The 26,891-nt window shown below is 55.6% G+C and overlaps 2 protein-coding genes across 2 annotated transcripts in view; one reads left to right on the top strand and one right to left on the bottom strand.

The window, feature by feature from the left end:
* Positions 1-5,701: 5,701 nt before the first annotated feature.
* Positions 5,702-18,363, top strand: GAREM2 (GRB2 associated regulator of MAPK1 subtype 2). Its single transcript, XM_054566350.1, has 6 exons — positions 5,702-5,813; positions 8,686-8,826; positions 13,306-13,436; positions 14,200-15,225; positions 16,332-16,501; positions 17,051-18,363. Exons 1-6 carry the CDS (start codon positions 5,702-5,704, stop codon positions 18,075-18,077), a joined length of 2,607 nt encoding a protein of 868 aa, XP_054422325.1. The 3' UTR covers positions 18,078-18,363.
* A 2,363-nt stretch (positions 18,364-20,726) lies between these two features.
* Positions 20,727-26,891, bottom strand: part of HADHA (hydroxyacyl-CoA dehydrogenase trifunctional multienzyme complex subunit alpha) — a 34,316-nt gene continuing 28,151 nt past the window's right edge. The window contains exons 14-20 of the mRNA XM_054568864.1: positions 25,835-25,921; positions 24,198-24,338; positions 23,703-23,771; positions 22,775-22,970; positions 21,963-22,077; positions 21,309-21,454; positions 20,727-21,221 (exon numbers count right to left, since the gene is read on the bottom strand). Coding sequence (XP_054424839.1) covers positions 21,076-21,221; positions 21,309-21,454; positions 21,963-22,077; positions 22,775-22,970; positions 23,703-23,771; positions 24,198-24,338; positions 25,835-25,921 — 900 coding nt within the window. The 3' untranslated portion in view covers positions 20,727-21,075. The remainder of the gene's footprint in view (positions 21,222-21,308; positions 21,455-21,962; positions 22,078-22,774; positions 22,971-23,702; positions 23,772-24,197; positions 24,339-25,834; positions 25,922-26,891) is intronic.

The raw sequence follows: 26,891 nt of genomic DNA, 5'->3' as shown, positions 1-26,891 counted from the left end.
AAATTTAAAAAAATCAGCTGTGATATTCGTGTGTTTATTTCTGGGTTCTCTATTTTCTTCCATTGATCTATTTGTTTCAACTCTCGGATTGGGATTACTGGACAATCTGTCGCAGCAAACAAAGGCAAATCTGTTCGATCCTCAGTTAATTTATTGACTTGATTTACACAAATGATATTGAACAATTTTTATGGTTTTGCTTCATCGTTCACTGTCCTTGGGTCCAGACGACACCAAGTCCATCTGGAACGTTTGTTTAGGCAAATGTGGTTCTGAATGGTATGGAAGACAACTAGCACAAAAATCTCTCTCATGGAAAACAATCTGAATGAAGTCATTTTTAAAGGATTCTGAAGGTTGTCATGTTGTGAAAATAAACAGCACCACTTAAAAGCAGGAGATGAAAAGGATAATGAAGCTTCAGTTTAAAGAACGTCTTCATGGGCCCTGCCTGGTGTGGCTCAGTGGATTGAGCACCCACCTGGGAACCAAACGGGTCGCCGGTGGGATTCTCAGTCAGGGCAATTCGCCTGGGTTGCAGGCCTCGTCCCCAGTAGGGGGCGCGCTGGAGGCTACTACACATTGATATTTCCCACTCTAAAAATAAGTTATTAAAATCTTTTAAAAAAAGATCTTAGTGGGTGTGAGGCTTAGAAGAAAATTTACAGATTTAAAAATGAGGTAATTAAAAGAATAAAACATGATCATTTATTACTTTTTTCTTAAGTTTAAAATACTACTTAGAGTCAAATGCTTTATTTGTTTCAGATGAACATACATTATTTACTTGAAAATAAAGCATATCCATTAAAAAATGCCCAGCTTGTAAGAGGCATAGTTTGATTTGCTATGTTCAGCACTGTTGACCAAAACTTAAAATTCTAGCTTCCTGAAATAATTATTTCATGAATTATTTATTTTTAAGAAGCTGCGTTCCAGGAATAATCTGTAGGTGAGGACTGGGTTTCAATTCTCCTTTATCCCCATAACATTCTCTTTTTTATGATAAAATATAAACACGCAAAAAATCCCCTTAAATAGGGGGGTCCTTTCTGTATTTTCTTGCATAATGAGCTACATTAGGTAGATTACAAAGGTCAATCAAATTGTGGTTATTTCCTCCTTTGCAGCATTTTAAGGGCTTTTATAACACACCACAGAAATAAGAAAGAAAATCTTAAATGAGCTGTTCTCCAGTGTAGAGACCTGAGGAAAAAGGAAACCAGCCCCAGTGACGTACCCTGATAAGGGCTGAACATCAACAAATGGAACCTATTTTTTTTTTAATCTTCATCTGAGGGCAGGCTTATGGATTTTAGAGAGAGGGGAAGGAAGGGAGAGAGAGAAGGAGAGAAACATCGATGTGAGAGAGAGACATTGATTGATTGCCGCTCATGCACACCCCAACCAGGGACTGAACCCTAAACCGAGGCATGTGCTCCAGCCTATAATCAGCAGGTGACCTTTCACTTTGCAGGACTAGGCCCCACCAATGGAGCCACATCCGTCAGGGCTGTGTAACTCTTTAAAGGAATAAGGACATTGTCTCGTGTGGTTAAGGAAATATATGTAGATGTACTACACATAGCACTAAATACAATATATTGGAGAGGGAATAAGTGGATCTATATGTTACATATTTTCTATGTTTAATATGAAGCAGTATAACATTAACTCTAATAGACAGTTAAAATTTAATTCCTTTAATTCCTTTAATAACTACCCAAAGGGGGAGAAAAAAGCATTTCACTCAAAAGTCAATAGAAAAATAAAATAGACTTTTAAAAAAACAAACAAAAAAGATCCAAGGAAGACATACAGATGGCCAACAGCTATATGAAAAGATGCTCGACATCACTAGTTACAAGGGAAATGCTAATAAAAACCACAGTGAGATAGCACCTCATACATGTTAGAATGGCCGTTTTAAATAAGACAAGAAATAACACGTGTTGGTGAGGATGTGGGAACCCTCGGACACTGCTGGTGTGAATGTAAATTGGTGCAACCACCATGGAAAACAGTGTGGAGGTCCCTCAAAAAACTAAGAATACCTTGGTGGCTGGTGTGGCGGCTCAGTTGGTTGGAGCATCATCTTGTAACCGAAAGGTTGCAGGTTCGATTCTTGGTCAGGGCACATACCTAGGTTGCAGGTTCCATCCCTGGTCCTGGTGTTTACAATTCCTGGTCCAAGAGTGTACAGAGGGCAACCAACAGATGTTTTTCTCTCACATTGATGTCTCTCTCTCTCTCTCTTCTCCCTCTAAAAAAGGCAATGAAAAAAATGTCCTCAAGGGAGGATTAAAAAAAGTTAAGGAAATTAAGGAACAGGCTCTGCCCTGAAAGTGGTCAAAGGTGACCTCTGAAAATGGTTTGCTATTCGCTTGACCCAGAAAACACCACAAAAATCATGTAGATCAAGAGGTTCAAATCTTCGTGTTCACTTTAAGAACACTTGTGAAACTGGCCAGGTCATCAAAGGTATGCATATCTGAAAAGTCACTAAGTATCTGGAAGATGTCACTTTACAGAAGCAACGCGTGCCATCCCGTTGCTACAGTGGTGGAGCTGGTACGTGCATGCAGGCCAAATGAGGGCTGGACACAGGGTCGGTGGTCTAAAAAGAATGCTAAATTTTTTGCTGTACATGCATAAAACTGCAGAGTAGTGCTGAACTTAAGGCTTTAGATGTAGATTCTGTGGTAACTGGGCATGTCCAAGTGAATACAGCTCCTAAGATGCAGAACAGAACTTAGAGAGCTCATGGGCAGATCAATGCATGCATGGGCCTTCCCTGCCACATGGAGATGACCCTGCTGAGAAAGAGAGCAGATTTCTCCTGAACCAGAGTCGAGGTTGCACGGAAGAGTAAGATATCCCAGAAGAAATTAAAGAAACAAAAATGTATGGCCTAGGAGGAAATTCAGCATAAAATAAATATTGATAAAAGTAAAAAAAGAATAGAATTACCAAATACATGGCCCAGAAATCCCTCTTCTCAGTATCTACCTGAAAAATTTGGAAACACTTATTCGTAAAGATATATGTATCCCTATGTTCATTGCAGCATTATTCACAATAGCCAAGACATGGAAACAAACTAATTGTCCTTCAATGGCTGATGGGATAAAGATGTGCTACATATATAGTCGAATACTACTCAACCATAAAAGGATAAAATACTGCTATTTGTGACAACTTGGCTGGATCTTGAGAGTATTGTGCTAAGTGAAATAAGACAGAAAAGGGACAAGCACCATATGATCTCACTCATATCTGGGATATAAAATAAGCAACAAACAAACAAACAAAACAAGCAAACAAACTCATAGATACTTACAAGAAATCGATGGTTACCAGAAGGGAAGGGGTTGGGGGGCAAGTGAGGAGGGTAAAGGGGGTCAGATATACAGTGACAAGCTAATGGAAGGGGACTAGTTTTTGGGTAGTCAGCACACCGTGGGGTATACAGATGTCAGATTATAAAGTTGCACACCTGAAATTTATATAATGTTATTAAGCAATGTTACACTAATAAATTTAATGAAGAAAAAAATGCTAAAACTTTACACAAGGTACCAGATAGAAGAACCAGGGAACAAAAGAGAGAGAGAGGGAGAGAGAGAGAGAGAACACAAAACAGTAAAATAGTAGGAATAGAAAGGAAATTTCTCAATCTGATAAAGCTAATCTATAAAAACCCTACAGCCAACATGTACTTAATGGTGAAAAACCAAACACTTTCCTTCTATGAGCAGCAACAAGGCAAGGATGTCACTTTCGCCTCTCCCGGTCAAAATAGGACTGGAGGCCCTGGCCAGTGTGGTTAGGCACAAAGTAAAAAGCATCCAGATAGGAGAGGATCAAATAAAACTTTTTTTATTTAAACATCTTATACATGGAGAATCCCAAGGAACCTACGAGAACAGCTATGAAAACGAATCCTTCCCTCTCAGTCCCAGTGTGGTCACCTTTCTCAGGGGAGAGGCTTCAGGGTAGGGGAGAGGAACGTGGCTGTAAGTTAGACCCCTTTTCATTCACTCTGCCTCCTCGACCTCCCGCTTCAGAGACCCTCTATTCTCCTCTAGACTCCTTTCCTTTCACATTTCTCTAATTTCTTCTCTTCTACCCATGTCCCTCGGGTACCCATCCCCACAGACCCAAGTGGGCTTGGGTCTCTTGTCCACCCAGGTTACCCCAAGTCACAGCTCTGCGGGGCGGACAGCGGAGAAAGCCCGCGGGCAGCTGCTCAGCCTCCCGCGGCGGGCGCTCCTGCCCGGCCGGGGTCGGGCTTTAGCACGAGCTGCGAGGCCTGCCTTCGGGTCACGGCTCTGCTTCTTTCTGGCGCTGTGATCTTGCAGCAGAGCTTCTCTGCTCTTGGAGTCTCCGTTTCTCTGCAAAAGATGGACGCTGTTCAATGATCTGAACTGTCTCTTCCTGATGAGAAGTTGTGTTCATCTTACCTGGAGCCATTTCTCTCGGGGTTCGGGTCATAGGCAGGGGGATGTCAGTCACCTGGGAAGAGAGGGGTTTGTGCGTCTGCGTTGGGGAGTCTCCCGGGGCTCCTGAGGCGGAGGACTAGTCCACGGAGCCCTTGCAGCTTCTTGACGGCCACGCAGCCGTCGCGGCTGGCTGTTCCCGCGACAGGCCTGCACCGGCCCGATCGCCTGCAGAGGCGCCGCGGAGACACCCCAGGGGAAGGCGGTCCTGAGGCCGGGGGCCGAGCCCTGGGCCACCGTAGCTTCTGGGAAGGGCTTCCCGAAGGGAGCTCCGGAGCCCAAGACAAGAAGGGTTTTGGAAGGAGGAGGTGAATAGAACAGAAAAGGAAGAGCAAATTAAGAGAGGGGCCCCCCCGGAGAGAGGACGGCACCAGGGTGACGCCTGCACCCCGGTTTCCTCATTTGCCGAGCGGGAGCCACCCTGTCCCTCCCTCCCGGGGGCTCTGTCCGGGCCCGAGCTCGCGGGGTCGCAGGACTTGGGACCATCCGTGCGGGGGCGCTGGAAACTTGGAACGCGCTCCACGGCGGCGGCCGAGGTGGCGGCGACGACCGGCGAAGGCAGTAGGATGTGCAGTCACACCTGCGTTCAAGGCCCCCGCGGCCGCGTGTCGTCGCTGGAGCCTCCGTTTGCTCGTCAGTAAATGAGGTTTAATGCGGTGGCCTCGCCGGGAGCTGTGGAGCTGGAGATGACAAAGGTCCCAGGGGCAGCTACCGCTGCTGGGGTCGCAGTGGCTGAATTCAGGGCAGGAGCCGTGGGACGTGGAGCAGGATCGGGCGCGGCTGGGCGGCGGCCCTTGGAGGCCACGCCACCGCAGGGAGAGGGGACCCAGACCCACTCGGCGGGGCGGGGACCCCATCCCCACCCTGCGACCCCGCAGATGCCGCTTCGCCTCTCGGCTTCCTTTCCAGACCCTCGCCGCGGACGCTCGGTCCCCGGCTGTCACCTGGCTGCTCGCTCTGGGGCCGGGCCGCGGGCCCGGCGGGAGGCGGGACTTGGCAGCGGCGGCGGCGGCCCGGGGGTGGGGCGAGGGGCGGGGGCCGGAGCCCCGCGGGGGTCCGGCCACGTGACGCCCGCTGCCCGGCCGGGCCGGCAGGCGGGGAACGCCGCGGCGGCCCCAGGAGGTGGCGGCGGGCGCGGGACCCCGGCCGCGCGGGACTGGCCGTCGGGGGCCCGGGACGGCGGCCCCGGAGGCGCCCATGCCATGGACAAGCTGGCGGCCGGCCTGGCCGGCCTGCGCTGGAGCATGGTCGCCTTCCCGCTCGACCTCATCGTCAGCCGCTGCCGCCTGCCCACGCTCGCCTGCCTCGGGCCAGGTACCGGGGGTGCTGGGCAGGGCGGCCGGGGTCCGCGGGGGAGCCGAGGACGCTCCAGGCAGGTGGTGCTAGCGGGACCGTAGGAGCGGCCCCCGCGCGCCCCCGCTCCGCCCGGGCGCCGCGCAGCTCCTGTGCATCTCCGCGGGCGACCGGGGGCCCACCCGCCGAGGGTCCGCCTGGTCCTGCGCCCCGCGGACGGGCCTGGGACAGAAACTAGGACAGGGCCTGCGACCGGGACTGGGGCGGAGTTTGCCGGCCCAGCTGGAACTGGGAGCACGGCCGAGCCCCCGCGTCCGCGCCGCCCCGTCGGTGCGCCCCTTTCCCTCGCCACCCCCGGATCCCCGCCTGGGCCGCGCCCCCTCCGCCCCTTTGTCTCCCACCTCTCACCTCAGACCCCCCGCTTCCCTGGGGCCGCGGACTCTGTCTTCCCACGGCCGCCGCCCCCCAGCCCCTCTCGGGACCCTTCTCGCATCCTCCTTTCGCGCCCCGGGAGCACCTCTGGGCCCGGGCGAGCAGGCCACCCCGAGGAGAGGCCCTAATGGGTGAGCCCTCCCTCCGGGCGTGTCCTGGAGCCCCCAGCCCTCCCCCCACATCTTGCCCCACTTCGCCGTGGGGCCCGGAGGCCGGGGTTGCTCTGATGATGGAACCTCGCCTGGGGGCCCGAGAGGGGACGCCCGGAGGCTGCACGGAGCAAGGGGACTGTGTGCGGGAAGGGGGGCTGCTTGGCTGGGGGAGGGGCAGGAGCCGGGGCTGGCAGCCAGGCCGGGGGTTTTGTGTGTGAGAAGAATAGGGGTTTGGCCCGCGTTGGCACACTCGCTTCCCTGAATGCTAATGGGGTCCGCGGCCACAGCCTCTTCTTCTCTCCTCTCCGCGGGGGCGGCAGCCCCTCCTGCGACCCGCGGCGGCCCGGCGTGGGCACAGGGAGCGGCTGTGACCGTATCCGGGCGGTGGGACAGGGGTACCCCGCAGCCCCGCTTCTTGTTCTCTGGATCGTGAGCGTGGGATCCCGAGACGGTGCTTGTCTGCATTAAGGGTGCATATGTCCGCGTGTGAATGGCATATGCGGGGCCCCTTCCCACACGTCCTTCTAGGCATCCCTGCCTCCCGGGGAGGGTCCTTTCTGAGCGCCCCAGTATGGCCAGGCCTCCTTTGGGCTCCCTTGGTACTTCCGGCACCCTGACTTGTCTCCTCCTGTGCGCACCTGGTAGGATGGTTAGTGCGTTGTCTTCGCACTGGGCTGCAGGCTCCGCGAAGGGGGCATCCTGCCTAACAAAGGTTGTGGCCGGACTGACCCGTTGAATGAATGAATGAGCGAATGAGCAACTGGTGTGATGGCCCAGGTGTCTGTGACAGCGGTGGCTGTGGGACCGTGAATCTGTGATCGAAAGTGTGTCTTGAAGTCTTAAAGGTCCCTGTGTGCCTATGCATTTGGAGGGGCCCCTTAGTGGGACCATAGGATTGAGTTGTGCCATTGGAGTGACAAGCCCCTCTCACTGTGGGCCAGGTGGCTGCGCTGGCTCAACTGTTAGTGGCCATGACCCATGTCTGTGGGTGTGCAGAAGGGTGGGCTGGGCCTTAGGAGAGCTGTAAGAGGAGGCTGCAGAATAGCAGAGCTTCCTCTGAACCAGGAGGAAGGCACAGAACCGCCCCCCCCAAACACACAGTGGGAAAGCGAGGCCTCCCACAGCCCTGAACGCATTCCCCTCCCCCACCCCACCCCCACCCCCACGTCCCGGAGCATCCAGCCATCAGAGCAAACCGTTTCCCATTTGGGCGGATGGCAGACATTTAGTAAGTTGTGTCTGAGGGGGCTGGGAAGGAGGCAGCCCCACCCCCACCCTGCCCACCAGCTGCAGCCGGGAGGCCGCTCCACCAGCTTCCTGGAAGCTGGGCCAGCCCCGCCTGCTCCCCTGGAAACCGTTGCTGGGGTTGGAGGCTCCAGGGGCCCAGGCCCCTCTCAGCACCTCTGCCCCAGTGCAGCTTCCCCCCCAGGACTACCGCCTCCCCGCTTCTAAACCCACCCCCTTCTGCAGCAGTCATCACTGTGTTCCAGAGACTGGGAGCCTGAAGGGCTGACGGAGGGCCGAGGAACAGCATCTCCTTTGAGGTCCCCTGAAAGCAGAAGACCCCTGCGGCAGTGGGTGGAAAGGGGCTGCCCCTAAGAGACCCACGAATCAGCTCCTCTAAGCCCTGTCACTCTCCTGGTCCAAGTGACTTGTGGCTCTGGGGGAGCCCCCACAGCTGGGACCTGCAGAGGACAGCGCCGTTGGGTCTCTGTCTCTTCCTCCAACCAGATCCCCCTTGCCTGGGCTAGCCACTGACCTGGGGACTGAGAATTCTGCTACTGTCATGGCGGGTGTCTCTGAGGCCCACCTTAAGTGTCTGCTCCTCAGTGAAGTCTCCCTTCCTCACCCCACTCTCAGCTCGTTGCTGTTCTCCGTGAGCCCCGCCACCCTCCACGCAGCCCCTCACACTTGGCCTGTATTCTTTGTTCACATCTTTTCCCACTTCCCCCGGGCGCAAGGGGTCCTGGAGGCGAGGGGCTGGCCTCATGTGCCCGGAGGCCCTGGCCCAGCACAGGGTCCGGGACGGAGGGCAGTCCAAGCAAGTGGTGAATGCAGGACGGCGGCTGGGCAGGTTCTAGGGCCCCACCAGGAGCCTGTGCCCCGAGACAGGGGCTTGCCCCGGCCCTGAGGCCGCAGCTGGCAGTCCGCCTGTTCCTAGCGCATTGCTGACTGGACAGGGGTCATGGGAGCTGTCCCTGGGAAGGGCCTTGGTGAGAAGGTGAGGAGGTCATCCTGCCTGTTCTCTCTGCCCCTCCTACTGTTCCCTTTTCCTTTCCTTCCTCTTCCATCCTTCTTTCCCTTCCCAGGGGAGTATGCTGAGGGTGTCAGCGAGCGAGACATCCTGCTCATTCACTCCTGCCGCCAGTGGACAACCGTGACAGCCCACACACTGGAGGAAGGCCACTACGTCATTGGGCCCAAGATTGACATCCCCCTGCAGTACCCAGGTGTGCCGGCCAGGGACAGATGGTGTAAAGCTGTTGGGGGTGGCAGGCCGGAGGGTGGGGGTAGGGAAGGCTTGGGGGCAGCTGTGGGATGAGGGAGGGCAGGGCTGCGGTTAGGGCTAGGGCTAGCGTTAGGGTTTGAGTTAGGGCCCAGTGTTCATACTCCTGTGCGGAGCCCCCGGTTTCTGGTTGCAAACCTTTGATTCACATTTAATTTTAAAATAGATTTTAAGCTGATTTTAAAAAGTACCCATAGTCTTATTAAACTGCTACAGATCCAACCTGGAGCTGCCTATTTTGTACAGACCCTTGAAGAGAACACCCCGCCAGCCCCTCCCAGTACCGCGCAACCAGAAAACTTCAGAAACACAGAGATGCTCAGGCTAATAATCTGGCTGCGCGCATCAGCTTTCGTCTTTGATTATTATTATTTTCTTCTTTTATTGAATTTATTGGGGCGACATTGGTTAAAGCTTTAATCTTGTCTTTCCCACTTTTAGTGTTAAACGTGTTGTTTTCATTGATTGACTTTAGAATGTTAAACTTTTAGACTTTTAAATAAGATTATGCGAATGGACTTTCCCTTTGTTCTCTGTTGTATGTGGTGGTGACACCCTACATAAGACTTTGTTTGAAGAAAGGATTATGCTCTTAAAAAAACAAAGTACAGCCCTTTCATTTTACATTGATGAAACTCCATTTAATTTATCACCTCTATTTCTCTCAGAAGGAAACAGACCCCAGGAACCTCAGTAACAAGCTCAGTTCTGTTTTAACTGGTATCCCTTCCTCTTCCCGCCCCGCCCACCAACAAAGGTTGGGACCCCTTTGAGTGGGGAAGGCTCATAGTCTCTTCCTCACGGGGACGCTGTTCCCTCTCCGGGAACAGCCTGAGTCTCCCCTAACCCGTGGGACAGGACTGAGCTCTACATGCTCCCGCTCTTTACACTGCCCTGCTCATTCCAACGCCCCACTGAAGAGGTGCGGCGACTCTCTCAAGTGTCTTTCTGACCTGGCACTGGGCCCTGTCCTGGGCCTGAAGCCTTGAGGGGCCTCCCGGAGCTAGGATCTTCCCAGCCTGGGTATCTGCCGTGGGCCCAGGGAGAGGTCCCAGGTCGTCTTCTTGGGATAAAAAAAGCAAAGATTTAGGAATAGTCCTCATCGACCGAAATGTGACTTAAGGGATCGTGACAATTTTGTTTGTGTCATTAAAAATCTGGGACACTAAGGCACAGAGCCATCTAGAGAACCATGGGTCCAGGGGGCTCCCAGCGCTTTCCCCCTGCCTTTTGGTGCTCCCAAGTGTGCGGGCGCAGCGTGGCCATGGGGTGACAGCTGGCTGCAGGGACGCTGCCGCCCAGCCCTGTCGTTGCGGTGGCCAGGCCTCCCCGCATGGGGGAGGGGAGGTCGAGGCCCCCTCAGAGGGGGAGGGGCTGGCCGGCTGGTGGGTTAACGAGGGAGCTGAGTGCACAGCTTGGAACTGGTTCCTCTTGATGAATTAATAATTGTGTGGGTGGGCAGGGGCGGCTGGCCTTGGACCGCGGATAGAGCCACGACCAAGGCGGGGATGGGGAGGAGAGTGGGGGACTCAAGGCTTCAGGCCGCCCACTGCCCTGGGAATGGGGACACCTGGCATCCCTGAGACAGCCACGCACAGGCCCTGCCGGGCCAAACTGCTTCCCCAGCGTTGCCGAGGGCCCTGCGGAGCCCTGGCAGACTTACCCTGGAAGCTAAGTAGCATGCTTCCATTTTGCAGATGGGAAAATGGAAGCCCAGAGAGATTGAGTGAGTTGCCCAGGGTCATAGAGCTGGTGGGTGGCAGAGCTGGAATTCAGCCTGGTCTGTCCTGACCCCATACTTAGTGCTTTACCTACCGTTCTTTATGGAGCATCTGCCTCGGGTCAGGTGCTGGGCGCAGAGGTGATAGGCAAAGCCTGTCAGGCTGGAAGGGCCCTCAGGCCAGCGAGGTTGTGTTCTGAGAACGAAGGGCAGGGAGGAGGGGTGGACTTGGGTTGGGCAGGTCCCTAGAGTCTCAGGGACCTTGGGTCTCACATAGATGGAGGCAGGAGAGGAAGCTGCCCCTGGAGGGGCTGCAGGGGGAGGAAAAGGCTTCCAGGGGCCGGAGCATCACTCCCGGGAGGTCTCCCTTCCTTCCTCCGGGCAGTAATGACCGGTGCTGGGCTCCAGGCTGCAGCGGAGGGGGTGGTGCTGGCTACCATGGTTACATCGATCTTCCCTGCCACATCCTCCCTGGCTCCAGCCCTGATTTGGCTCCAGCTCTCCCCACAGGGGGCAGCGGGCATTTCTCCCTGCTTGGCTGCTTGTGGAGGGCGGGGGTGCGCGGATATGGGGGAGGAGGCCCAGTGGGGGAGGGGACCACTCACTGTTGGATGGCAGAGGACCCTGATTCCTGCTCCCTGACCTCAGACCACTGCTCCGGGCCAGGTCCTCTCCCTGGTTTGCCCCTCTGCCCTCCAGGGCTGTGGCACATTCGGGCCTCTTCCCACCAGGGCCTCCGAGTGGTCAGGGCAAGACCCGGGCCTCTCCTCCCTGCTTTCTCTTGGGCATTTCCCCTTCTTTTTCTTGGCTCTCAGTTCTTTTCCTGCTCCTAGGTGTTGATGCTGCCGGCTCTGCCTTTGGCCCTCTGCTCCTTACCCCGTGTGCTGTGGGGAAGGGTGGATCTCAGTCTTGGTTTCTGGCTGGGTTTGGGGGCTCCAGGAACCCCTGGCACTGAATACAAAATGGTACTTGTTCATGCTAAGAGGTCACTATGAGCATTTTTCTGGGAAGGGAGTCCCCAAAGGGCTAAGCCTCTCCATCTTCTCTGAACCATCCTACTGCCTCTTGTGGGCCTGTGACCTTCAGTCTGTGCTGCCCCAGCCCCAGCCCCACAACCTGTTCCTTCTGGGTTTCCAGTTTTGCTTAATAGCTCCGCTGGCTCCATTTCTGACCAGGCTGGTAGCTGAGTCCCTTTCTTCCCAGCGGCCCCTCGCGAGTCGCCCCAGCCTGGCGAGCCTCCCTCCACGGGCCTCTCTGGGCGTTCCGTTCAGAGCCGTTCACAGCCCAGCGGCTGACTACCTCACCTCCCGTCCGGGCCCCGCCCTCTGGGCGCTCACCATTTGGGGCAGGCAGCCCGCTTCTGTGATTCCGTTTGTGCTCATTCTCTTCCACGTGGACTGGCCACAGGCGTGTTGTGAAACTCTTTTCGTTCTTAAGGTCCCTTCAAACTGCCAGGCAGCTTTCCCCCAACCCAGCAGTCCTCTAGCTCTTTTGTCACAAGTCTGTTGTAGCACTTGTCACATCCTGCCATCATTGGGTGCTCACTGTCGCCATATCTACTCCATCTGGAACTCGTCGAGAACAGCCTATGTTTTACCCAGATTGGCAGCCTCTGTTGGGCCTAGCCCAGTGTCTGGCGCAGGGTGGGTGCTCCATGGACGCTTGTGGAATGAGCAAATGAACAGACTGTGACTGAAGCGACCACCAGGAAGGCCGCAGAAGCTAGAGTCACCTTGTCTTCTCTCAGCCTGTTGTCCCCTCACCTCTACAAGACTCTCTTCCTTCTGCGTCAGGCCTGAGAAGAAACGATCTGTCCAGACGTCAGAGCAGTGCACAGCCTGTCCCTGTGCTCATGTAGTGGGCACATAAAATGTGTGTGGCCGGTGAGGTGAGACAGCTACCCAGGGGTGTTAGCCTTATGGATTATCACCATTTCTTAAGGTCTGGGTCTGCTGGAGGCATCCGCGGAGCCAGTGCAGTTACAGAACGCTAGGTGGCAGCGGGGTAAGGCCTACGCTGTGGGAGGTGGCTCTGCTGGGCTCAGATCAGAGGCCTCTGGGACAGTGGAGCTGAATTTTGGATGAGGGCCGGTTCTGGGAACAGAGCCGGGGGCAGAGTGGCTCTCCCCGGACCTCTAAGTTTGGGCCTCAGCCTGCCCCATGTGTCTTGTGCCTCGGCAACCCAAGGCAGATGCACAGCAAGCCAGTCCAGGTGGGGACCAGAACCATCTGTCACAACCTCCTCAGATGAGGACTTGGAGGCCCAGATTGGGGAGGGGACTTGTCTGGGGTCATACAGAGTCAGAGCGGGTCTGGGACCAAGCTAGGAGCCAGCATCCCCAGTGCCGCGGTGATGCTTGGTCGGAGGGCAGCTCTGTGTCCAAGTATTTATTTGGATTCCAGTTTGTACTTGGGTGTCTCTGGGAAGGCAGGAACGCCTGCCTCATCACACAGCCACAGCTCTCCACAGGGAGAGGGCTCTGGTTGCTAGGGGCCTGTGCTCACCTCCTGCTGAGGCTTGAGCCAGCCAACCAGCCCCTTCCACACCACACTGGCGCAGATCTGCCCTTCTGCCCACCCAAGTTCCAGAGAGGCTGGCCGAGGTGAGGGGAGCAATAAGGAGGGACCACGAGGTCTTTTGGGATGCGGGCCAGGACCCCAGCAAGCAGGCCCACCCTAGCGGCTTGCATTTCCTCCTGTGCAGGGAAGTTCAAGCTTCTGGAACAGGCCCGGGACGTGCGGGAGCCAGTGAGGTACTTCAGCAGCGTGGAGGAGGTGGCCAGCGTCTTCCCCGACCGCATCTTTGTGATGGAAGCCATCACCTTCAGTGTCAAGGTCAGTCTTTCTGGCACCAGGCATGGTGGCCCCAGGTTGCCCCTTCCCTTCAGAGCAACTCTGACCCTGGCTGGAGGGTTGCCTCAGGGTCCAGGAGGTAGAAGGTATCATGTGGTGACTTCTGACAGTTCCTTTAGGCAAAATCAGGCCATGACAAAGGAGCTGGGTGACCTACTGGGCGGAAGAACTTCCTGCAAAAGGTGGTGAAGCAGGAGGAAGTGTGGGGAAGGTCCTGCCCTGACTTAGAGGCCTTTCAGGAAGCCTGTCCTAGCTGTCCCCCAGTAGGGGTAATGGGCGTGGGGGCAGAATGCAAGCGGCCCTCTACTTGTGTGCAATAATAGCTCTTTACAAACCCTTTCTTATCCATCAATTCACTTCTCAGTGGCCTTCTAGAATGGATGGAGCATTATCATCCACATTACTGAGATAATGATAAAAAAGTTGTCACTTACTGAATATTTTCAAAGTATGTCACTATACATATAGTCTAATCCTTAGAGCAACTCTTCCAAGTGTTATTAGATGAGGTAACTAAGGCCTCCAGAGATAACTCATTTAATGTTGCACAGCCACTATGTGGCCTCTCAAGGATGGAACGAGGGTCCCTGACCCCGCCCCCACCTTGTGCCCCTCAATCAAATGCTCTTGATCTGGCCTCAGCCCTGGGAAACCCCGAGGCTGCCCTCCTGGATCCCAGAGGGCCTCACAGGGCTGGCTTTCCCTGGGGCCTTGGCTAAGGCCTCGCCTTTTCTGGGATCCCCAGGTGGTGTCGGGAGAGTTCAGCGAGGACAGCGAGGTGTACAACTTCACGCTGCACGCGGGCGATGAGCTCACTCTGATGGGCCAGGCCGAGATCCTGTGCGCCAAGACCACCAAGGAGCGCTCGCGCTTCACCACCCTGCTGCGCAAGCTGGGCCGGGCAGGGGCCCTGGCCGGGGCGGGCGGGCCGGGGGGCGCAGGGGCCGCGGGCGGGGGTGCCAGGCCCATCAAAGGCAAGATGCCCTGCCTTATCTGCATGAACCACCGCACCAACGAGAGCCTGAGCCTGCCCTTCCAGTGCCAGGGTCGCTTCAGCACGCGCAGCCCGCTGGAGCTGCAAATGCAGGAGGGCGAGCACACGGTGCGCGCCATCATCGAGCGCGTGCGGCTGCCGGTGAACGTGCTGGTGCCCAGCCGGCCGCCGCGCAACCCCTACGACCTGCACCCGGTGCGGGAGGGGCACTGCTACAAGCTGGTCAGCATCATCTCCAAGACCGTGGTCCTGGGGCTGGCGCTGCGCCGCGAGGGCCCGGCGCCCCTGCACTTCCTGCTGCTCACCGACACGCCGCGCTTCGCGCTGCCGCAGGGCCTGCTGGCCGGGGACCCGCGTGTTGAGCGCCTGGTGCGCGACAGCGCCTCCTACTGCCGCGAGCGCTTCGACCCCGACGAGTACTCCACTGCCGTGCGCGAGGCGCCCGCGGAGCTGGCCGACGACTGCGCCAGCCCGCGCCGCGCGCGCCTCTGCCTGCCCGCGCCCCAGCGAGTCCCCGCGCCCGCCCGCGCCCCTAGCCCGCCCGGCGAAGGCGACCAGGAGTACGTGAGCCCCGACTGGGCCGGCGCTCCCGAGCCCGCCGCCTCGCCCGCCGAGATCCCCTACGAGGAGCTGTGGGCGCACCAGGCGGCCGAAGGCCTCGCCGAGGGCCGGCCCCGGCCGCCCCCGGGGCCTGACCTCATCTCCTTCGGGGCTGCCGGACCGCCACGCGTGGAGCCCGAGACGCAGCCTCCTCCCGTGCCTCCCAAATCCGAGGCGGTGAGTGGACGCGTCGAGGGGCCGACAGTGAAGGGCAGGCCGCTGAGCTCTGTCGCTGTTCTCCAGGGAGGGACCAGCCAGGAGGCTCCGTTTGGGTCTGAAAAGTGAATTTTCCTGGGCGTCCAGCCCTTGGAGTGTGTGACAGAGGGTGGCCGATGTAGGGGGAAGGGAAGAAGAAAAACGGGAAAGGGTCGCCAGAGCACTTGTTCGCGTTTCCAGGGCCCGCGGCGTTGGGAGTTGTGGGACAGAGATGCCAGTAGGTCCCTAGCTAAAGAAAACTTGCGATGAGTGTAGAACGTTACTCAGAAGGTTCCACAGAACAGCCTTTTAAGTTGTCTAGCAAAAGGAAGGTTCTGTGGTGAAGTAAGTTCAGTAAATGTGTGTGGGACTTCAGCCCTCGGCTCCTCTTCACTTAGGAGTTGCAGGGCATTGGCATAGCAAGGGCTGTGAGAAGTCCCGCACTAAGGAAACCTGCTTATCTGTGTTGAATGCAGAATTTTCCCGCCGCACTTGTCTACAGAATGTGGACAACACCTACTAACATCCCATGGAGTCCACTTTGAGTGTCTGACCTATAGGGAAGGGATTCAGATGACAGCTACTTTATTTATTTTATTTATTTTTAGAGAGAGGGGAAGGGAGGGAGAAAGACAGGGAGAGAAACATCAAAGTGTGGTTGCCTCTATCGTGCCCTCTACTGGGGACCTGGCCCGTAACCCAGGCATGTGCTCTGACTGGGAATCAAACCCGGGACCCTTTGGTTTGCAGGCAGGTGCTCAATCCACTGAGCCACACCAGCCAGCGCAGATGACAACTACTTTAATTCTGCCCTCTCCCCCCACCCTTGCGTTTTCCCTCTTCTTCTTTTTTAGATGATTGTTTTTTTAACCTACTTTTCCATATTCTTTTCTTACATTCCTGATGGATTTCCAAGGCAGCAGAAGACTGTATGTGTTGTGGGCTCCTGATGAGTGAAACAGGCTGGAGAGAGGAGAAGGGGTGGAGGGGGTGGGTGGGGGGGTGAGGTGATGGGCAAAGCGCGGCAAAGTGTCAGTCTCCGAGGAGCTGGGAAAGGGACAGAGAGAGTCACAGCTCTCTGCTTGCAGGTGAAGGAGGAGTGCCGTCTGCTCAATGCCCCGCCCGTGCCTCCCCGGGGCGGCAGTGGCAGTGGCCGGCTCTCTGGCAGCCCCCCAGTGCCCCCGCGCTTCCCTAAGCTCCAGCCTGTCCAGTCGCCCAGCTCCAGCCTCTCCTACTACTCCTCCGGCCTCCAGGATGGGTAAGCCCCTCCTCCTCCTGGCCCTGGGTTGCCTGGTAGTGGTGGATGGAGGCAGGGGAGGGCAGGGAGGGAGTCGGTGCCGAGGAAGAGGGAGCCTTCAGGCTAAGGGTTCAGGGGGGCAAGTGTCTGAGCAGTACTGAGGGGGAGGGCACTGGGTTTGGGGGGCCTGAGGCCCAGCCACTTCCTCTCCACTGTACTGCTTCAGTTTGCTTCTTTCCTAAATGTGAGGTCGGCATGGGAACATTGCTCTGGCTCATTCTGGACTAGAATTCTGCCATGGGATGAAATATTCCTTGCTATTTAAATTTTTTTCTGTAATTCAGTTTCATTTACTTTTTCCTGGGGCTGGGGATGCCAGGAGAAAGAGGAGAGCCACCGCAGAGGGCCCCGGGCCCTGAGGGCTGGGTACGGGCCAGCGTCACTGCGATCAGAGTGGCCGCCTTCGTGAGCTGGCAGAGCGGCGGTTTGCAGTGTCGCGTGGGTGGCCCTGTCGCGTTCCCCTCTTGCTCTGCCTTACCCTTCCGCGTGTGTCTGTCTCTCTGCCCACAGGACGGGTTCCCGCAGTGGCAGTGGCTCCCCGTCCCCAGATGCCTACTCCCTCTACTGCTACCCATGCACTTGGGGAGACTGCAAAGTGGGCGAGTCCTCCAGCCGCCCACCCACGGGGCCCCTGCCCTCCACCACGCAGCCCAGCCAGGCCTCGCGGGCCCTCGCAGAGCCCCTGAGCAGTCGGGCGGCGCCGCTCTTGGGGGCCGACACCCCTGTCAAGACCTACCACGGCTGCCCGCCGCTTTTCAAGCCCGCTCAGCCCCAGAAACGCTTTGCTCCGTTTGGAGCTCTCAACCCCTTTTCCGGGCCTGCCTACCCCTCAGGCCCCGCAGCGGCCCCCTCTTCTGGGCCCACAACCACTTCAGGTGCCGTGGCTACCTCCAGCCCTGCCTATTCCCCAGGCCCAGGCTCGCCAGGCCAGGCCTATTCAGCTGCTTCCACCTCCTCCTGCCCCACCTCCTCTTCCTCTTCCTCTGAGTGGCAGGAACCGGCCCTGGAGCCCTTTGACCCCTTTGAGCTGGGCCAGGGCGGTTCTCCAGAGCCTGAGGTGCTGCGCTGTCAGGAGCCCAGAGCTGCGGGGGTACCTGGGCCTGGACCCCACCTTTCACCACTTGGACCTCCCAAGGTTTTTGAGCCTGAAGGTTTAGTGCTGCGGCAGGTGTCTGCTCCACTGTCACCAGCGGCCCTGAAGGGGCCCAAGGCAGGGGGCACACGACTCCTCCTCAACCAAGGGCGCCTAGAAGGGCCTCCGGCCAGCCCCCGGGATGGGGCTACAGGCTGGGGTGTCCGGGATGCCCCCTGGCAGCCACCCGCCGACCTGTCTGCGCTCTCGCTGGAGGAGGTCTCTCGCAGCCTGCGCTTCATTGGGCTCTCGGAGGACGTGGTGAGCTTCTTCGCCCGAGAACGCATCGATGGCAGCATCTTTGTGCAGCTCAGTGAGGACATCCTGGCAGACGACTTCCACCTCACCAAGCTTCAGGTCAAGAAGATCATGCAGTTCATCAAAGGCTGGCGGCCCAAGATCTGACCTTCCCAGCTTGGGGCTGCGCAGCCGGAATGCCAGCATAGGCCCTTGCCAGCTGCAGGTGCGCAGGCCCTGCCTGCAGGGGGTATCTTTGCCAAGACTGAGGATGCTAGGTAGCCACTCTGTGCATCCAGGGGAGACACACTTGGAAGTGGGGTCCCCTGGGGCCAGGCCCCTGCATGGGGACGGCTGGCCTTTGAGCGTGCAGAGTATGGGGGGTAGGACGGGGGCCCCAGTGTGCACCTGGACCGGGCGAGGCATTTGCTGCGATGCCCATGGTGGGGTCAAAAGATGGCCTTCGTGGTGACCTAACACCTTCCCACGCCCTTGCGACAGAGCCTCACAAACACCTTGCACTTCTCACGTTTGTAGGTTCAGGTTAGAGAGGAGGGAAGCTGGTCCATAATCTAAGTACAGATTCCTCAAGTGCCCTCTTCCCTCTGCTTTGGAGGCTTTTGGCCTAAGCTGCCTGAGCTGGGGTGCCAATTTTGGGATCTCTGCCACGCACCCCCCCGCCCCAGCTCCACCATGGGTAGGTTCCTGGCCCTGAGCACAAATCCATCAAGTACAAACCCGTACCACCCACCCCGAGGCTCCACCTCCGAGTGCTGGTTCGTGACGATGACTGAAAGAGCACAGCTCTGCATTTGACGTTCTTACCTAGTCAGGGAGGCCTCTGCCCTGAGCTCAATGCAATAGGCCCTCCGTCCTGCCAGGTCCGGTCCAGTCTGCGAAGACCCCATGGAAGAGCAGGTGATTTGAGTCAGCTGCTCCTCGATCCTGGGGGCAAGTGGCTTCCAGGGACTCCCACCTGCACCGGTCTCCTGCCCCCACCCCTTGACTCTGGCAAACACCTGCTGTCCTCCCCTAGTTTCCAGTCACCGGTGCAGCCGAGACAGCTGGGGAAAAGCACAGTGGCTTTTCTGCCCTGGAGCTCAGTCCTCCTGCAAGTGCTCATGTGCCTCAGAGTAGGCGGTGACAGTGGGTGCCCTGGATCTTGAGCATGGTCTTCTACTTGGCACCCAGAGCGGGTTGGCCTCTGTGGACGACTCCCCATACCCCTGCCCTTCCCCGTCCCTCCTGCCCAGGACGACATCACTTCTCACGCCCACGAGTGCCAGGCCGCCGAGGCACCAGCCTTCTCTTCTGCCTTACCTAGCCAACCTAGATATTTATTTACTCTCTGTGTGAAGTGTAGCCAAGCCATGCTGGTGCCTGTGCCCTGAGCAGGCTGCCTCCGCTCCCAGGGGACGGGAGTCAGGAAATAGAGCACAGTAACTGAGTGGAGACATTTGGGTTCCTTGCCCATCACTGAATGAACCCTCAAGGACTAGTGAAATAAATGCCAGGCCGCTGAAGAGTAGTACGAGTGGGACTCTGGGTGTCAACTGCCTTCTTCCTTTGGAGGAACAACGGATATGCCTCCAGCAGGAGAGGACTCTGGAAGGGTGTGTATGTGGCCCATTCATACGGTCCCCAGAGGCAGCTGGTAGTGCAGGCCCACTCCCTGCTGAAAGCGCCTCACAAGCCCCTGCCCAGGGACCTTTCAGTTCCCACCACTGTTTCAGGAGGATGCACACTCACCTAGTGCTGCTGAGTGGGAAGACCAGACTTCACAGTTCCGAGCCACCAGCCAGGGCCCAAGTCCAACTGCCTGCGCTGACTGAACGCCTGCCTTAGGATTTCAGAGCCCCGCATTCAGAAGCCTGTTAATGGCCGTGGTGTGGAGGATCAGTTCTCTTCCTTCTGCTGGTCACCTGAAAACCCCGGCTCAGGGGGTTTGTTTTAGAGCCCGGCTTCCTAGCAACCAACGTCAGTGTTTAGTGGAGCCTGAGTTAAAGGTCCTTGCCTGCCAGTCCCAACAACAGAACCGGACCAGGCAATACCTGAGGTACTTGCACCTGGCACAGAGGCAGGCGGGCCTGGTACTATTTCCACGTTAAGGCAGAATGATGGGACGTGAATTACGATTCTGCACACTCAGCGTGGATCCTCCTGCCAGACGGAGCTGAGGGCCCCCGGTGCGGCTTACCCAGGCGGGGCACCGCCTCCGCCAGAGCGCGCTTAGGAAGGCTGTGCACTGCGGGCCGGGGGGAGTCGGGGGCCCTTGCAGGGGGAGGCAGCGGCGGGCCGACGCGGCAGCCCTCGGGGCTCGCCCGCGCTGCCTGATCACGATACAGCAATTCTCCACGCTCAGCTGAGGGGTGCCAGCGGGTGCTGACCAGGAATGCGTTATCTCCTCTGATTGATCTCAGCCTCCCCACACACATCCTAAAGAGCAGATGTGAACGTCGCACCGAGAAAAACCTGGGTAAAACAGCAGTGTGGAGACGCCGTCAGGGGAAGTCTGTTTTCTACCCTGGTCCTCCACACCTGTTGCACTTTCGCTGCTCCGGTCAGTCAGGGCCGCTTCCCCACTGAAAGCAGAGGCCCAGCCCAAAGCGTTTAAATACGGCCAGGTCTAAGGCTTTAGCCTCATGAAGTACCACCTTCCGTCGTCATAGTTTCTCTCTACCTCTCTTCAGGTGCTGCTTAGAACTCTCTCAACACCTCCCAAACGCATAGGGCTTTATTCCAGCTCACCCCTTGAAGGAGACATTTCAACCAGAAGGGCAAATACAAGAAAGAGGAACAGGCAGGCAGGGAGGCTGATAAATACATTTGGATTTTATTGTTATCCTGTGTTTGGCCAAGTGCATAGTTGCCCTCAGCACCGTTGGCCACTACTGGCCTCCTGGGAGTGACGCTGCCACTCTGGGTCTTGGGGCTTAACAGACTCACGAGGACGGTGGGTTCCGCCTGCCGACACGAAGTGTAAACACAGCCAGACTTCATCAAGAGGGAGAGACCGTCAGAGCTGAAGGCACTTTAATCAAGGCACACACCCAAGGTCAGAGCTTGTTTTCCTGTGGTTACTGAATATCTAGATGCCAGTCTGGCGGAGAACCAGCGCGGCCAGCAGTTGGGGTTCGTGCGTGAGTGAGCGGGGCATGGGGCCCGCTCACTGGTAAAACTTCTTGTTTGGGCTGTTGGCATGATCCATGAGCAGCTGGCATGGGGTGAACTGTTTTCCGTAGGCAGCCTCGTACTTCTTAAGCCGGTCCACCACCTTCTGTGCACCATACAGGTCCACGAAGCGGAAGGGCCCTGAGGGGGAGATAGGACGGGGGTGAGGGAGGCAACGACACGAGCTCTGGGGCAGGGCAAGCTGCCTTCCCAGCTGGTGAGACCAACCTCCAAGGCAGGGGGGGAAGCCGAGCCCAAAGACTGCTCCGATGTCTCCCTCTGCAGGGGTGGCTAAGATCCCTTCCTGCAGGCACAGGGCGGCCTCGTTCACGAACCTGGTCACCAAGCGGTACTGGATATCTTCGTCAGAGGAGCTGTCAACAGGGAGAGACATTCAGGTAGAGGAGGAGTGGGGGTGGGGAGTGTCACCAGGAGCCACATGTGAATGAGGACCAGCCTCTGACTCGAGAGAAGGTGCAGCCGGGAAGCCAGACTTTCCCTTGGAAAGACGACTTTGCAGAGCTACTTGCCCTAATTAGCCCGAAACTGATTACCTAGATCAGGGCCTGCCACAGGGTAGAAAATTAGTATCTCTTGACATGAGCAGCGGTCAAGTACAGATAATAAAGGGTTTGGAGCCTGAAGGGGCCTAGGATAACGGTCTTTTGAGTTGCTCTCTGGGGCCTTCAGTGGGAAGGCTGAGCAGGGGTCTCCACCCTCGATGGTGGCGGTGACACGGCGCACGGAAGGGCCGAAGTGCACAGCGCTGCACCAGCATCGGGCGTCTTCTCGGTCAGGCATGGTGATCGTAACAAAGGTGGAGGAGGGGCCGAGAAGCTCTGGGCTGACGAGAATGTTTCCATGCCACTCAAACTGACTTACACATCAGGCTTAGGAGGCACCTGCAGACTTGCCAAAACACTATCCATGTCAGAATTCAAGTTCTTATTCTTCACACCCTCCTGGTAGACATAAAAGCCCTTCCCAGACTTGCGACCTAAAAGAAGCAGGAAAGGTAGAGTTAGAAGTTCTCAGAGCCTGGGCCTGAGAAATGTTTTCTTTGCTAGTCGGCTGTGAAGCTCCCGCCTCTCTTCTGTACTCCTAAATTTGTTTACCTAGCTGGCCCTAGGAATCCAGTGTTTGTCAGATGAGGTCATACAGAAGGGAAAAAGATCGTTTCTTGGAAATCTGTGTATCTGGATGGGAAAGGCCAATGGGGGACATTAGTGTTAATCGACACGCAACCCCAGGCCCTAGGACGCCCAGGCTCTAGTACTGATTCCTCTGCGACTTCGCCGGAAGAGACAGCCACCTCTCTGGTGGGCCTCGGCTGTGTGCTACCGTGTAGAGGTTTTACTTTCGGCACATAGGTGGCCAGGTAACACGGTAAACCCCGGATGCAAGCTCGCTAGTGCAGGAGCGCAGACGTACGGGAGGCAGGATGAAAATGCCTGTTGGCCTGGTGAAACTTGGGCCAGGTGGCGGCAGAGCCTCAGGAGGCCGGAGTTCTGCCTTTTGTCCACAATCTATAAGCCCAGGCTAAGGAGAGGTGGTCATGAAATCATTTTTGAAATTCCCATGATAGTGGGATCTATATTTAGGAAATGTACAGGGGCCTTCTGTACTCTTTGGTCTCAAGAAACTGCTCAGAACTTGATTTATGGCACCCGTCATGTTTCTTTGAGGCTACTCACCCAGGAAGCCCTTGGATACCATCTGTTTCAGCAGTTCTAGGCTTCCGCCTCCAAACCTTTCCCCAAAGGCTTTGCCTAGATCTTCTGCTACATGTTTTGCTACATCCACGCCAACCTCATCCACCAGTGTGGCAGCACCGACAGGAAAGCCAAAGCTCGTGGTCAGGGAATCCAGCTTCTTGGGGTCAACTCCTTCCTGAGTGGGAAGGGAAGCAGGGACCTCAGGGGAAGGCCATCCCTGATTGCCCGCAAGGGCTCCTCTCTGTGCTCGCCTTCAGGAACAGCCTTGTGCCACACCCATTTCTCTTCTGGGTGCCACCCGGCCAGCACCGAAACACAAGAGGCACAGGAGTCGCATGGGTAAAGTGTCAACCTTCCCCAACCTATAGCCCTTTAAGGAAGTCTAGAGACGAACCAATATTTCATTTCCTTGTTGGCTGCAATTCTGAATCTCAGTAGCAACAAGATCCCATGGCGGACAGGGCTGGTTTCCATGGCTGAGAGAAGAGACATTACCAAGGAGCAGGCCACAGGGCCCCAGGATCCCCATGTCTAAGTGCTCAGTGGATGACCTGTACGGCCACTGCAGGGGTCGGCTTGCACAGGAGCAGAGGTAGCACCAATAAGACCAGGCGGGACCTGTTCTTGATGGTTTCTGCCTCAAACGGGATGCAGAAACAGCACGGAAGGGCCTGTTAGGAGGCCTCTGGCCCAATGGAGCAGAGAGGAAGCTAAGGGAGCAGAGCTAAAATTCTGCCGCCAATGACTTCCCACCACTTGCAGACAGGGAGGGCACAAAAGGGCCTTCTTGGAGAAGAGTCAGCAGCTAGTGCGCTAGAAGGAAGCTGTTCCTCATCGTGACATTACCAGTGCGGAGTACTGGTGAAAGAGTGGACGATGCCTCTGACACTCCAAGAGCAATACCAACCTGGAGAATTCGGATGACTTCCGACATCATGGGTGCGAGACACCTCGTCGTGTAGAAGCCAGGTCCGTCCTGCCGAGGGAGACAATGAGAACTTAGTGGCCCCTATGTTGTGGGTACTACTTGAGTCTGAAAGCAGCCTCCCTTCCCCAGATACCATTTCAAAGTTCAAGGCAATTATAACCTCAATCAGAATCCTTAAAATGAGATTGGAAGGGAAGCCATAGCCAGGGCAGCAGGGCTTGAATCCAAGAACACAGCACATAGTTTCACAACTGCCTGAAAGATCTAGAATGGCTGGGGGAACCTGCCACGTCCCAGATACTCCCCACTCTGACCCTGACCTGGTGGTACGGTCAGCATCACTACCCACATTGTAGGCGACCAAGGGGAAATCACATCTAAAGTTGGCCGCAGAGGAGTTATAAACAGGCCTGGCGGTATGGGGAGTCATAATAAAATCTTTCCAGATCTGCCGCTCTGCACACAGCTCCTCACCTTAACCACAATGATGACCTTCCCCTGCTTGAGCCCCACGGCCACAGCGGAGGCAGTTGTGTCCTTAGACGTCTTCTCGGTTGTGATAATCTCCAGTAGCTGCATCTTGTCCACAGGAGAGAAGTAGTGCATGCCAATCACCTGGCAAGGGAACAAATAGCCAACAGACTGAACACTGGGAAGGAAACTTAGGTAGCATTCTTTTTTTTGCTGGGAAAGCAGTGGAGAGAAAGGCAGTTGTGATGTAGGAACAGTGCTTAGTGTTATAGTCAAGCGATTTGGTTCCATGGTTCTCTGATCAAAAGTTCAAAATGTTCAGAGAGCTTACAGAACTCCTCTTCCATCTGCTTCTGGGGCTCTTCATTACAGGCGACTGATCTTACCAACAATGCTACGAAAATGACAAAATTAGATTTATCAGGGAAGAGCGAAGCTCCCACTTTCAGTCATGCTGATGGCTTCGGTGAGAGGGTCTGGCTTTTCAGGGGGAAGAAAGGGCAGGCGGAAAGCGCCAGACCTGGGCAGATGGCCGGTCCCCCTACTTGTGCCCCTTTGGCCGTCCTTGTGTGTGAATGCTACAAGGCCAGCAGGCAGTAAGTTACCCAGAACACCCGCAGGCCAGAGGGCAAAGTGGGCTGCTTGTTCCATGCCACTGGGGAGAAGGAGGTGCTGGTGTCCCAGGAACGCCGATGGTCTCCTTGGCTGATTTTAACTGCTACGGAGGGGCTTTGAGTGATGAGACCTGGCTAGACTGTCCACTGGCCTTTCTACTGCTTTTATGTCTTCTCTAGTGTCACACTATCAGCTGCCACTTCTCCCTGTGACCTTTTCCTGCCATCACTGTGCCTGCCTCTACCAGGCCCTAATCTACTGTGTGTTAGGAAACAAGATTACCCTGCATTAGCCAGCTATTAACATAGGAATAAGGAAGGTTTTGTGTTCTTAGTACATGGATTGTATGTTAACATTTTCAAATTCTTACAGTCTTTTCTACCTCCTGCCTGCTCTTGGCAGGTTCTGGTTAGATGAGGCCAACTGGATCCTCCTGAGGTGGGGTGTCTTATTTCTCCTTGAGTGTTTTTACTTTCCCTCGATTACAAGTGTTTTACCTTGGACAGCAGAAGGCCAAAGATAAATTTCTAGGCCTCATTTCAAATTGCTGAAAGCGCACCCACACCCACCCCTTCACGGCCTGGTCGAAGGTCTAAGCGACCTCGCGTAGGGGACATCCCACCACGCGCCCCGACCCTCCGCTCCTGAGCGTGGGATCGGAACCAGACCTTCCCTGGACAGTCCCCAGAGTCTGCTATGTAGATGAAGTGATATTTTAGAACATCAATTCTGAGGGCCTATCTTTCAATATCTAATTGCAATAAAGGTAGGCTTCATGGTCTAAGCCTGCACAGTAATACCCATTGGGGATGCAAATTGCCTATAAGGTATTTTTAGCCATATGTCACTTGTTCCTGCATTGTGCCCTTGTCATGGTACTAGATTTTTTGTGCCCAGTTTTGGAGAACACATCACCACCCCCATCCGCTTCATAATCCACACCAGCCCCTTCTCATGTTCTTCGCCTTCATCAGTGAGGCTGAAGCCCTAAAACATTTAAGGGTTCTTCTCTCTTCAGAATTTACCTTCTCAGGTCTTTTGCTGACAGCAGCGATTTCATTGATTGGGAGAGCCGATGTGTTACTGGCAAAGACACAATGATCTGGAATCACCTGCAGCGGAAGAGCATTTAAGAATGTGTCAAATAGGTCTGCGAGATGACCCGGGTCCCAAGTGAGGCCAATGAGTGACACCTGGGCCCAGCCCTCCGCCTTGCCCAGAACTGCTCGGACAGCAGACACCGCTGGCCCGACACTTAAGGTTACGCAGGGCACCCGTGCTGGGGGATGTGCTGGCCTTGTTCTCTTTCCCTCTTAGCCTTCTGGTTATAGCCCATCATAAAGTCAGTCGCCTCACCCTAATCTGGAGACCATGTCTCAACAGGTAAATATGGCACCTTAGATAAACACTGCAAAGATGGCCTTGAATCAAATCTCATTTATCTCAAGAGCCATCATGGGTGTAAATACCTCCTCTTGTCTGGATCTGCCCTCAAGCATGAAGGCTTTATGACATTTCCACCTTTCACCTTTGAAAGAATAAGCCATAAAGGGTATGCCTGTCTCATTTTATACACTGTGTTCCTAAAAAATGATACACCACCATAATTACATCTCCAGTACATGAATACTATTAACTATTAGCTTTATCAACCTGGAGAAGAGTCTCTAATGTAGACCCTCTCAGCATTCTGTCCGTGATTCCAACTTATTCATGTCTGTGCTCAGATGCCTGGGAGACCATGGAAAGCACACCTGCCACATTTGCACAAATCTGGGACAAGCAGCATCCTAACAACAAAGATGAGAATCAAGGTTTGAGATGCCTTTAACATGCTGAAAAGCTGAATGTAAAATGAGGTCAATTACAACACGGATAAAGGTAAAGTACTGCATTAAAATTAAAAAAAAAAACAACAAAAAAAAACTGGGTAGATACCTGATGAACAAGATATGAATTGTCAGTAAGACTGTGATAAAGATCACACAACTTTAGTTAATTATAAGTATAAGGTGAGTTGATAGCAGACCATGGCTGTAAGAAAGCTAATGTAGTCTTAAGTTACAATACGGGGGTATAGTG

The sequence above is a fragment of the Pteronotus mesoamericanus genome, unplaced genomic scaffold (assembly GCF_021234165.1).
Source record: "Pteronotus mesoamericanus isolate MK-2021 breed Mesoamerican mustached bat unplaced genomic scaffold, CSHL_Meso_final contig_101, whole genome shotgun sequence".
NCBI lineage: Eukaryota > Metazoa > Chordata > Mammalia > Chiroptera > Mormoopidae > Pteronotus > Pteronotus mesoamericanus.
The sequence above is the reverse complement of the archived record's forward strand: the minus strand, read 5'-3'. Positions and strand labels throughout refer to the sequence as shown.